The following is a 13789-nucleotide window of genomic DNA, read 5'->3' on the forward strand; positions in this document are numbered from 1 at the left end:
GGATATGTGTGTCATAAAACAGGGCTCTGAAGCCAGCTCACTGGAACTTTTTCTCAGCTAAATTTAACTGTAAAGACCACTCAGCTTAACTAGGATGTGACTGGTCGCCGCTCGCTGTAATTTTGTAGCATATCATAAAAATTGCATACGTTTTTGTACAATATCATATGAACCCCTTCATGAGAATGTGTTTACTCTTGACACAACAACATGTGATAATTAATGTGATACTTCTGTGATGTGATCTGCTTATGAAGGTCAGTATCAGGACTGATACCAGTCTGACAGATGTGAGCATCCCTGCTGGGTATATGAAAATATTAATACTTTCTAATAACATATTGCACTGCAGGCCTAATTGAAAGTAGCACTTTGAAAATCAGGATACTAAAATGACATAACTCTTCATTTTACAGGATATACTGACAGCCTGTCTTCAAACTACACACCGTAAATTGTTATTCTCCCTGCTTCATTTCTTACATGTATGATGTCCAGCCACCCCCCCATGCCTGCCTGACTGTTTACCCCATCCCACCTAACATACGCTACAGTAGCCTCCTTGACATCTGCTCCCCTCCAACCAGCGACCTAATCTAACCAATGACCTGCAGGTCTCCATGTCCATACACTTTTGACTTCTTTCTTTCTGTCTGCGTCTACTGGGCTGAGAAAGAATTCAGAGGTTTTACCAGCTCCGAGGATTCCTGTGTCCATTACAGCTATGTTGTGCACTCAGGGTTGCGAATAAAGACTCTTCTGCGTCTGCTAGTGAGAAAAGAAAATAAGTTGGAGCTGACACTGATTTGAAGGAAATGACAATCTGGAAAACAAAGCTGTAATCTTCACTATGCAAATTCTGATTGCAGAATGTGCCTTTCTGTGATTTGTGGATGTAGAGAGTTTTTGTCCGCAGCCAGTTATTGCTATTACAGCTATTGGAAATACACACAGTCACCAGAGAGAGAGAGCAAGTCTGGGGGAGATGCTTTAGATGACCTGGTTCATATAGAGGCATGGTCAGGACTCCGTCTGTAGTTGGCCACACAGTTTCCTTTCAGCCTGTTTTACAAAGAGACTTGTTGTGGAACTGAACATTGAAAGCCTCTGTCTCCATTTATCTTTGCTGATAGTTCGCAGTTAATCAACGACAGGCTGCCATTCACTATGATGCTGTTATTGGTTGAATATTGATAGGTTAGTTACCATAGTAATCTGTATGCTGGTGCCACTGAAAGGAAATTACCATCTGTAGACAGAGTTCTGCATCCAAGGCATCTCCAATTTTAGGTCTGCTCTGCCTCTTTCTGAGGCCCCTGCTTGGTAAAACCTGACTCTACTACTGTATGGGCGCTCAGCATTTCAGCCCATTGCAGATACACAACTAACATGTGCATCTAAAGCCAGCACTCCTGCTTCATATCAGTAGTTATATGCAGGAGTTTCTAATAAAAGTCAATGTTGTCATAATCACCACCACCATGCGACCAATCTCTTTATATCTGTCCCATTGAATCTCTCCTAATGGCTATCATTTTATATTATTTTCAAGAAACCCAGTAAACCTGGCAGTGTTAAAACTGAACGAGCAGGGCCTCTTGGACAAATTGAAAAACAAGTGGTGGTACGACAAGGGAGAGTGCGGCAGCGGGGGCGGGGACTCCAAGGTCAGAGCCAGTTTGATAAACCCTGCGGGTAACCCGCCACCACTGGGAGTGGGGGGTTGTGGGGAGGGGGTAATCGGCAGGCCCACGCTGCACTGCCACTCTAGCAACACTTAATCTCTCTGTGGTGTAGCAAAGAGCAAAGGAAAAATGCCAGGGGGGGGGTGATTATTTGGCCTGCAGTAGCTGAATTTGAGAACCACAGAGGGGGGAAATGTGTCTCCCCTGCTTAAACAAAAGGAACATCAGTGATTTCAAATTGATCAGTGTGTAGTAATTAAATGAATTGAAACCAGCTGCATCCCTGGTGCTCAATTAAGTTTTAAGAGCCCGTGCATTTCATTTTGTTAGGCTTTGGAATTTGGTCAGTTTTAGTTAGCTTTGGCCAGTTACACCTTTACTTCCAACAAATACAACTGAGACATCCGTGTTGCAAAAGTGAGCGTAAGCAGTGTGCCGGTTACCCAAAGTGATATAGTAATACACATCTACTGCCCTAGGGAGCCAGGCAACCAAGCTAGATGGAGTATTAATGCATATCACTTTGACTCATGTTTCTAATTATGTTTATTCTGTCTATATATACATATATATATACATATGTGTGCGTGTATGTGGGTGTGGTGTGGTGTGTGTGTGTTTGTGTGAGAACAAGCAAGTTCAAGCATTAACGTGTTTATGTATTTGCTGCTCTGTGTCTTTGAATTAATAACATAAAATAACATGGTATAATATGTTATTTATGTTATTTCCTTATGGTTGGAAGAATCCCAGTAAACCTAGCGGTGTTGAAACTCAATGAGCAAGCCATCTTAGACAAACTGAAAAACAAATGGTGGTACGATAAAGGGGAGTGTGGCAGCAAGGACTCCGGAAGAAAGGTTAGTCTCCAACCCAAAACCTGTCACCTCACCGCACCTCCCAGCACAATCCTGCCCTGATCCTAGACCAGCTCCTAAGTCCAGCCTTCAGCCTCACTGCGCAATACTCCCCATGTGGTTCTAGACGTGCTACTGTAATGGCCCAAAAATAAGATAATCTCCCATTTTGTTTTAGGATAAAATACTTTTTAATCATCTGAAACATCTGAATGTGACAATGTAGGCAAAACACTGTGTTTAATATTACATTTAAATATAGACGTAAGACTTTTTTTTTTCTTTACCAATGTTATATATGAAAAATACACAAAGCATCAATCTAAAAAAAAAATGCTTTTATTATATTACTTGGCTTCAGCTTTAGTCAATACAATTATTGTTTTAATTGCAGTTGTCAAATTGAATCAAAACCACTGCTACTGTTATTACTACAATTTCTCCTACTGCTGAGAACGAATACTGAGCATGTTGATGCCATCAGTCAGCACATTCTTTCTGTGAAGGAAGTAAATTATGTTGAATTTCTCCTGTAACATTAACACGAGACAGCAGAAAACGTAGGTTAAAGAGCAGCCACTGTGGCCAGAGCCAATTCAAAAACCGTTTTAAATGAAAGAGCATAGTGTCACAGCAGTAGAAATAGAGCAGCGTCATAATACTCAGTAATAACAGTTACGCAGCAATACATATCTGGGATTAACATTAGCCATTGAAAGCTAAAAACATATTATCTTATATTTGGGCCAGTACTCTGGTGGTACTCTTGTGTCTATATTTTGAGTTTGTGTTGTCAGAGATTTAATGTTCATTACCAGTGTTTACATATAGAGTGTGTGGTGGATTAGTTAGGATGTGTTACAGTGGTTTGTTATATATATATATATATATATATATATATATATATATATATATAGTGACTACAGTTACCACCTTAGGGGAATAAATCCCCTTAAAATAGATTTTCACACCCCAAACACAAAGACACACACCCACAGATTAAGTTTGATGATAACCTTGAGATTGTATTTTAGATTGAATATGAATCACTCTGAAAGCAATTTGCAATTCCTTCCCAAGGAGAAATAATAAGAAAAAGGAAAGACAGAAGGACGTGAGGGAGACAGATGATAGCATTAGGTCATTGGACTTTATTGAACCCTTCAAACACGTTGAGCCGTAACCATTGCATCCCGGCCCTTATAACAACCCTGCCCCCCACTCTCCCTGTAGAGAGTGCATGTGTGGATGCCAACCCCGTCAATCTGCTGGATCAACCCACACCAAAAGTCTGCCACCATGCTTGCATGCATTCGTGGTTTATGTTATTTCCGCCTTTCAGAAAACCTTTCCCAGATACGTGGATGTGTTTGTCAGCTGGCCTTCTGATCCTGTCACTACAGCACAAGTGTAGCGGAGAACAGGCTTCTCCCTTCCCCTTGCTTACATCTAAACCTTTAGTGCAGGAGTGTCAAACCATGTGCCAGGGGAACACATTAGAAATAAACTGGGAATATTTTTGACTTTTACAATATATTATATGTAATATCTTAAGTGAAAGAGTTCCATTTAAAGACAGATTTAGTAATACATTGGTCAGTCAGGAAGATCTTTGCAGTACAGTCACATAAATCTATATTTAAATGTGATTCACTGTGAAGTTTTAAATCCCTCCAAGGTAAATATTGATGTGTTTGGGAACATAACTTGACTTCAAATTAATAAATAAAATGTGCTTATTTACTTTCTTGCAGAAAGTTAGTTGTGAAGATTGACACCACGCCCATATCTGTATGCTACCTATGTAGTAAGTGCCAGCAGCTACAGCTATCTTAGCTTAGCATAAAGACTTGAAACTGGAAAACTGGCCCAAGGTAACCCATTCTGCTTACAGCACCACTAAAGCTCACTAATTAACATGTTATGCCTCGTTTATTGAATAAAAACCAAAGTGTACACTAGCTGTTATCTGTTTCCGTGGTTCCCGTCTGCTAGCCTGGGCTAACTGGCTGCAGGGATGACAGGGTGCTGTCACTCCTCTCATTTAGCTCTCAGCAAGGAGCAAATAAGATATACTTTAAACATTTGAGCGGGACTCACAACCTGAATATATGATGCTTTTTTATTTGCAGCCATTTTATCATCTGCTTGAAAAACACCCAAGCTCTTAAAAACAACTCTAACTCACTACTTTTAAGCAGTTATTAGCAGTGTGAAGGGAAAAACCACTTCATTAGTAGCAAACTGCTATAATTCCTCCATAGCACATGGTTCGACACACATGCCCTGGTATGAATATAGTAATATAGTATACAGGGTGTATGAAGATAACAGTTGGTTTGCCATAGTTAATTATAGACTAATTGTATTCAAATGTAAATTTGCCCTTGGGATTAAAAACTTAAAATGTATTTATTGGAGTAGAGTAAATAAAAGCCACAACCATAACAACTATAGCTTTCAAGGTGGCATTCATGTCCTCAAGTGACAGAGAGGTATTCCCCAAACAGATTTACATGAAACATCATCCTCGTAAGACCCCATCGTTCAATGAGAGCCCTTTAGCTTGACTGATTTAAGTCTTAAGGATTTCATTTCATTACAGACTATAAATAGGCATAAATGATAGATAACAATGACCTATAACATGGGGCAATGTCAAACTAAAGACTGTTTGTGCTGGTGTTGCATGAATGCATGTGATGTGGAGTGTTTACGCAATTAACCTGTACCTTTCCCCTTACAAAGTGTCCTTTTGAGAAAACATTCATGTGTATAAATATTTTGACTTTAAATTAATTAAACATTGTTTAAAATGTTAAGAATGGTATAAATAAGTCACACAAAATCTAGATCAGTATCTATTTTCATTATCTTGGGCCTGTCTCACAAAGCCAGTAGTAGTAGTAGTAGTAGTAGTAGTAGTAAGGCTTTTAAACATGTCTCAAAACTATGACTGATATTTTTATATGCCAAGTAGCCTGGAACAGGGAAATAAATAGTTTAGACTTTTTCTCTTGTAAAGAAAAGAAATACAGAATGAATAAATATAAGAAAAAAGCCAGAACATTAACATGTTTCATTAGATTAGATTAGATGATTAGATGATACTTTATTCATCCTTTGTTACAGCAGCATTCTCTACAATGAAAGCAAAAACAAGCAAGTAAACACACAAGAAAACCAGGTGAACAGACAATGAGCAGAAAGGTAGACTGAAGCAGAGTAAGGTAAGGTAAAGTGGCGTCACATGAGGTACTGTAGAGTAAAGTGCAGTTGCCATAGTACAAGAAAACAACATTGCAGTGTAGTAAGTGACGCTAAAATAAAGTTGAATATCTAGTTAAAGTGATAATGCGAAAGCAGGTAAACCATAATATAAGTTATATTCACCTGTGACCATAAATAATATTGAAAAAGTAAGTACTTGTAATGGAAAAATATAAATACAGATAAAGTTCTACAGAGTGTGTGGATTAATGTCGATGTGGAGACGAGCACGGCAGGAGTTTGATTTGGTAAATTTAGAAAGACTTTTAGAAAGATCCGTGACTGAAATCTAGCTTGAATAAATCACATTTTCAGCATGCAGACATTTTCTTTTTTTAATTAAAAAGGCTGATTGCAGCTTGTTATGAGGATGCAGTCAGAATACTCTGTAGAGTAGTATTTCTATCACAAAGTCGCTCCTATTCTCTGTTCCTGCAGTGAGGGAACATGAAAGAACTTCATCAACGGCTTTTTCAGCTACCCACTGTACTTACTCTTCTGTTTGTACAGCCACATACAAGGCTGCACATCTTAAATATATTTCTGATAAAACAAATGCTCTTAGCAAATGTAGCAATACAACTCCTTCTAGCAGTTCAGTGTGTAGAGTCTGTAGGGATGTTGTAGCTTTGGCTTTAGCTTATTTTGTAAAACTGAAAAGCCAGAGTTAGAGCAAGTTATCCAGCTATTCAATATTAAGACTAATTTAATGTTAATATTTAATTATAATAATATTATTCATAATATTATTAATTAATAATTTATATTTAATTTGTGAGACAGGCCTCCAAAGTGTACTTTTTTGTAATATTCTGTTTTTATGTGGACTTATGTGTGTGTCTTTAACTATACATGTTATTGTAATTGTCTGTACTTTATCTGTGTCTGCCTGTGTGTGTGTGTGTGTGTGTGTGTGTGTGTGTGTGTGTGTGTGTGTGTGTGTGTGTGTGTGTGTGTGTGAGAGAGTGTATGGGTTGAAGTGTGTGTTAGTATTATGTGTGTATGGGGTGATTGGTGTGTTATGTAATGTGGTAGGGTTAAAAGTGTGTGTATATGTATATGTGTGTATGGGTTGAAGTGTGTGTATATGTATATGTGTGTATGGGTTGAAGTGTGTGTATATGTGTCACGTTGCTGTAATGCATGAGTCCTTGTACTTGTGATTCCTGTTTGTGAAACTAATGTCTGTCCACGTGTGTGAATCAGTGATTATGGTTACCTGCACATAATAATCAATTTTTTGCCCTTATTCAGAACAAGGCCGTATAATGACTAAGCTGTTTAAATGGCAAATTCAAATAAATATTCCACTAATATTCCTGTTTACATGCAGAGAGCAAAATATGAAGTTGTCCACCGGTGGCAAGCTTGTTTGAGCCTCTCATTCCTTCTACCACCTTCTTAAAAACATCAGCGTTGGGATTCACTAGCCTGCCAACATCCACATGTTTTCTAATGTTTTTAAGAAGGAGGGTTTCTCTCTCCGGCCAGAGAGGAGGGCTTTTCTTTTCCATGCACACTCTTGGCGAGTGGGTTTGTGTACAACAAGCGACGCACAGAGCTGACTGTGCGCTGTAAACTGTCACACACTGCAAACCCTGACTCAGACGCATATTCCCAATGCGTTGTATACATTTCTAAAAAATAGTTGAATAATACCGGCATATCCAGTATGTCTTAATTGGAAAATGCTATATTCCAGAAAAAGTTCTTAGTCAGAATACCCAAAAGTACCCAATATGCTGTTACATGACTCAAATCGAAAATATATTGTCATATTTGGAATAATTTGAATGTGCATGTAAACATACTCAGCGTGTCTGTCTTCAGTGTTGGTCCCATGTTGTGTGTAAAGCTGTAGTGTCTGTTGGTTTGTCACTATCGCTGCTCACCACTCGGCTCTGCCCCCCACTTCCCTCCCTCCGTCCAGGACAAGACGAGCGCTCTGAGTCTCAGCAATGTGGCGGGGGTCTTCTACATCCTGATCGGGGGCCTAGGCCTGGCCATGCTGGTGGCACTGGTGGAGTTCTGCTACAAGTCCCGGACCGAGTCGCAGCGAATGAAGGTGTCCACGGCGCGAGCCGCTGCCGCCTCAGCCGCTCAGGCCTTTCACTGCTCCGCCTTAGACAGTGGTGCTAGCGCCCCCTACACTGAGCTGCAGAGCTACGGCCTGTACGCCAACAACACTGTTAAGATATAAGGGCAGAGCACAGCCACGGGGTAGGAAACGCTGTGATTCAAACCATGATGATGATGATAATGATGATGATGATGACATCCGCCTCCTCACCCCCCCGCCCATCTAACCGTGATCAGTAGGGCCTCTCACGGCTTCCACCGCAGTGCAAGCGCTCTCCTGTACCGCTCTCTCCCTCTGCCGCTACCTCGCTCAGTCTTTACGCCCTGATCTCCTGCAGTGTTGTTGAATCACTTGATTTCAAAAATTGCCATTATGCCTGTTTCCTCCTGATCTAAAGTCGTAAACCCAGTAGCAAAACAGTAACAAAACAAACAGCCTTTTTCCTGTTAGTGTTGCAGGGTTTTAACCATATATTGTAGCATCTTTAAATTGGACCATTTACAATGTATTATACTAACTACAGTATGTTGAGATACATTTGCCATGTATATCAGTTACTTTTAATGATGTATGACACATAATTTAAAGTCTGTAGTTAAATACACATTACACATTTTTATTTCAGCTTACAAAAATGTTCCTTCCATTACTATACTCATTACAATAATCTCCTAGCACACATTCACATATGAAACCAAATCACTTTGCAGCACAGGTATAAAGGCAATTTGAATCACAGTGGTACATCTATCCACCTCTGTCGCTCTGAGCAAACCTCTCCCCTGCTCCTTCTTCTCTTTTCGCTGACTGTCTCGCAAACGCAGGGCCCATTGTGGTGAACATCCTTATATATGTATCTCATAAGGCAGGCCTGGTACATGTGTTCCATCACTGCTTTACCTAGAACACTCTAACCCAAACTGTTGTATGCTCAGAAATCTGAAAGGAAGGACTTGTTGCTACTAATACTTCATTGGGAGATGTGAGGTTTTTTATCCGACAGCAGCAATTGTAGCTGCTAGTCTTCTGCTTTGTGGATCAATTTGCAACAAACGACCTTTGATTCTGTCTTCCAACATCAAACCCCTCGCTGATATACTCTTTGTGTAAACAGCAACAACAAAAAAACCAAGGCAGGGCCAAGACAAGGAGTTATCTTCTACATGAATCTCTTATGTTTTAATCAGCCCACCAAGACGCACCTGATCAGTATGCTGATGAGATTGGCGAGTGCAGCAGTGCCTTTATGACAGAAACTACAGCCCTGTTCCAATTAGAGGCTGTTGTAATTCTCCAATCCCCACGCAGCGCTCACTAGTAGCTCCAGATCTCACTCGCTCTGCCCAATTTAATCAGCTATAGTATTGGGGATGCAGGCAGACACCAAAGAGGCACACACACACACAAAAGCGCAAACACACATATCACACATCAGTAGGTGGGCTTTCAAACCCAGTGGCTTGTATTCCGCTAGACTGGAGAATAGAGCTAATAAACCAATACGTGAAGCCCCGGCTCCCTTCTTACCACCCACACTGGGCTCTGCTCCTCCTGTTACACATTAGGACATTGATGCACATCGGCCGGCACCATGGTAGACCACCCAATAATATCACTCAGGCCCAGATAAAGAGGGGAAAAACTAGTCCTAAATCTCTTGGCGTGCCAGCACCAAATTCAGCTGCTTATGCACATATATTCACGTGATAAAGACGGAGAAATTGCATAATATATCTTGATTTTTCTGAAGCTAAAAGACCTTTAAAAGTCTATAATTGTGTGTTCTGCTAGCTCTTCTCTGTTTTAATCTGGTGTGTAGACTAACTGCAATCCCTTTGTTTGTTTCAGCAGTCCATCAACGACGCCATGCGCTGCTCCACCCTGACCAGGATGAGTGGCAACGGGAGCGGCGGAGAGAACGGACGAATCCTCACCCACGACTTCCCCAAGACCGTTCAGACGCTGCCCTGTATGAGCCACACCGCCAGCATGGGACTAGGTGCCTCCGGCATGTGATCATCACGTGACTGCTGGCGGCGAGGAACGGGCAGGGTGGGGCAGAAGAAGAGAACAAGACTCTAATGGCTCAGTAATCATGGCTGTCTGGTTTGGCCCGTCTGTCCTTCTGGCTGTCAACACGCCCAACTTAAACAAGACTTAACCTACTGCCAAAACGCACTCTTGAACCACTCCTTACAAACTGCAACATTTTTTTAAACAAGTGGATGTTTGAAAAAGAGATATGGAAAAAAAGAAGGGAAATGTGCTGCAATAAAGAAGCCGTCAACAGGCATGTTTTTGGATTTTTTACGATGTTCATTTGTGTGAGAAAAAAAGAACTTTATTCTTTAGTGTGACACCTGCGCTGTGCCATTTCGATGGAGCTGTTGACGTTAGTCTGCGTGTGCAATATCTCCACCTCCACTGCTGACCTGTACTACCTAGATGCTTTCTGATTGGCTGATGGGCCGACGTGGCAGAGGAGAACAAACACTTGTGACTGCTACGATGATTTGATATTGTTATGGGACATTCTCCTTCACTCTGACATTTACACGCCATTTTGGAAGGACAGTGCTGTGTGTAGCATAGCCACTTTTTATGAAATAGTATATGGTTTACACTGTTGTAATAGCGCAAAAGTAGTTTGATTTCAGTTGACCAGGTTACAACAAACATGCTGCTACACCTCATTTAACCCATCATGCCTTGTCTTTGTGCCATAATGACATATGCCATACCATAATTCTCACAAATGCACACAGATACATCATACACCTGATGCTACTGACAGAGAGTTTTACTACTGAGTGATCACAAGAACATTTAGAAACGCTCCCTTTGACCGGAGAAAGGTTGGAGTGGACACTGACACACTGACACATCACTCCTGGGGCTCTGTACAGTGCTGAGTGACCTTACACTGTATTCTGCTGGTACTGTTACATTCATAGCACATCCATTGTTTTACTAGTGAGACTATTTGCAGCACACACTGAAGGACAAATATTGACAATTTCAGATGTAATCTGGATAACATTTTCCTCAAACTATTGTCCAAGCGGTTCTGTATACTTCACTCATGTACCTTCAGCTGTATTCAGTTTTAGTGAAACGGCCAGTGCAGCTATTCACTTTTAATTTATTGAAATGGCCTGCAGATCCTTCATGGCCTATAAAAGGGAAGTTGGCCCACTCTCGCTGTTGCTAGCTGGCTCAGGAAAGAGGCGGGATCGAAAACAGGCGGAGAGAGAGTCAGATTCCCCGCCCGTTCTCCCGTTCAGATCACGTAAGGAAGCAGAAGTCGGGGGGGGGGGGCCTGAACAGCACACGGCACAGCTTTCTGGGGTGTAGGCCTTGAGAAAACATTTCAGTACTCCTAACAAAACACGACTATTGATGTGCTTTGCATTTCATGGCCCATTTTATCGGTGTGTGGTGTATTTAATATTCCCATGAGTGACTGACCAACGTTGACAACAACAGGAAAAAAATGGATCATCCTGTGATTTAAAATGAAAGAACCGAAAAAGAATAAAGCTGGCGGGATTTTATTTATATATATATATATATATATATATATATATATATATATATATATATATGTGTAGTCTTCTTGTCAACAAATTTCATGAAAAAACGTGAAAGCATTGTTTGGGTTACATTGAGGATTTTTAAATTATTTATTATTTAAAAAAAATTCTAAAACAGCTAGGCACTGTAGTTTTTAGCAAATGTTACTCAAACCGGATAACTTGTGCATTTGTTGGAGACTATTTTCTGCAGCGGATGAATACACATTTCATCAACTAGTGACTTGACACAGCGGCCTGGCGGTGAAGGAACTACACTGCCCATGAGCTGACGGAGGTAACTGGGAGCCAGTGCAGCACTGTGGCTCTTTCACACGTTTTCATAGTCAATAATAGCTAAGGATTATGTTACAATATATCCGACTTTGACAAGCAATACTTGTTCTGTAAGATCCGATCCTTGTTGTTTTTGAAAGGGAAATGTGGCCGGCCTTATTCTTTAAGATGGCTGAGCCTTTTAGAGCATCAGCCTCTTCTCCTCTTACCTGTACCCTTCCTCTCTCCACCACTGCACAACACAACCATTTCCAGTACCTGGAGGATCAGAAATAATGTGGAATATAGGAAATCATTAGCAAATGAAGCAGGATGAGGGGAAAATAACATAATTGCAGCACTTCATCACAAGTGCTGAAATACACTGAACATCGTCATCCTCCTACATGGTCATTAGTCCAAAGGTGTCATTTTCCTTGAAGGTTAACTGGAAGGTCGTTGCTTGAATTGGGATTTCCACGTCTGCAGGAAGCCAGAGGTCAGCTCTAGATGGCGTACCGCCCACTCCAGCTCACCTCTGGTTTCCCAGCAGGCCGAGCGCCTGTACAAAGGCAGCCCCGTCCCCTGCTTCCACAGCTGCTCGTGTATTAGTTTACTTCTCGTCTGAGTTCCTGCTGTATGGCTTCTCTATTTCTCTACAAGCAAGACAACGGGGCAGTCAGAGTTTACTGAAATCATACATATCTCCACCTATTATGTATATAAAAGGCTTTCCTCGTCCCCCAGTGAAAATGTTTGTTCTCCTCCCAAACATGCCTCAGTGTACTGAATTAGTTACCTACCGCGTGAGTACTTTTCCTTTCTTCTCTCATCTATGTGTCTTCTTTTGCTGATGTTGTATTAATTAGAACACGGCACAGCACTCTCCAGTGGAGCTTTACCTTCAGAGAGATGTTTTATACAGTATGCCATAACAGATTTATAGAAAACAAAAATACCTAAAAAGACACTCAGTGTTTGTATTATAAAGAAGATATGGGGTGCTGGGAAAGTGTTATACACTTTGAAGAGTATAAAAAGTAAAACACACACACACACACACACACACTGATGTTGAATAATCTGTAGACGCTAATGTTGTTTAAAGCCAGTTTTGAGTTGATTTTATTTTGTAATTTCCAAAAGGAATTCCTGTTGGTGTTTTTGAAGTGCTTGAAATTTTACACCATTTGAATATTTCTTTGTGTCTTTCCTTTTTCACAGTATTTTACTTCTGCAATCTAATCACCAGAGTTTAGACACCAGACACATCGTTCTTGTTTTTCTGAACGAGGACAAGGGTGTTACTGAGTTTTAAAATAAATACGATGGTCGAGAAATGGGTTCGCAGTTCAAAAAAAGAAAAAGAATACAACTATAAGAAACACGACTTTTGAGAAATAAACCTTTTTTTCTAACCAAAGTGTCCTGGATGGAAGTCATCATGCTTTTGTAACTGAATAAAGGAATAAACTATGTATACTTGTTCCATTTTATTTCCTTGACTCCGAAGGGATGGGACTTCAGATATCAGAAGCGAAGAAGACACCGCTGCCTGAGTCGGGGGGGGGGGGTGTTCCATGAGCTGCGAGACAATTATAAAGAACCAACTGATGTCGACTTAATGGTCCTCATCGGGGTCGAGCAGGTTGGGGAGGCCAGGCGACGGTTAGTATAGTTCAGTACCAGTGTGTTTACAGGACCACATTGATTAGATTTGTTTTTTTTGGTTTAATTCGCTAATTACAACATTTAACACAAATGTCTCATAGTATAAAACGATAACGTTATGACATTTTATATCCAAAAGGTCAAAGGTGAACTTCACTTTAACAAAATCATCAAAAACCCCATGGACTGTAGCTGTCGGGGTAGTGGACCAATCACACGTCGCTTTATTTGAAGAACGCTTGCAGCGATTGGCTGCGAGCAAAACCATACAAACATTCATTTCTTCTGGATCTAGATACATAAAGGATCAGATGCAGTTTCAATACTTCTAAATAGTACTTATTTTTATTCTTAAAGGTACCGAGAGCCCCCCTAGAC

General features: G+C 40.6%; 1 protein-coding gene across 1 annotated transcript in view; it reads left to right on the forward strand.

The window, feature by feature from the left end:
- gria1a (glutamate receptor, ionotropic, AMPA 1a) overlaps positions 1–13218 on the forward strand; it is a gene marked incomplete in the record, with an annotated part of 67784 nt that extends 54566 nt beyond the window's left edge. The window contains 3 exon segments of the mRNA XM_032528684.1: positions 1553–1667; positions 7743–7877; positions 9741–13218. Of these exon segments, the coding sequence (XP_032384575.1) occupies positions 1553–1667; positions 7743–7877; positions 9741–9908 (418 nt within the window).
- Positions 13219–13789: the final 571 nt, after the last annotated feature.

This window comes from Etheostoma spectabile, chromosome 10, assembly GCF_008692095.1.
Source record: "Etheostoma spectabile isolate EspeVRDwgs_2016 chromosome 10, UIUC_Espe_1.0, whole genome shotgun sequence".
NCBI classification, from domain to species: domain Eukaryota; kingdom Metazoa; phylum Chordata; class Actinopteri; order Perciformes; family Percidae; genus Etheostoma; species Etheostoma spectabile.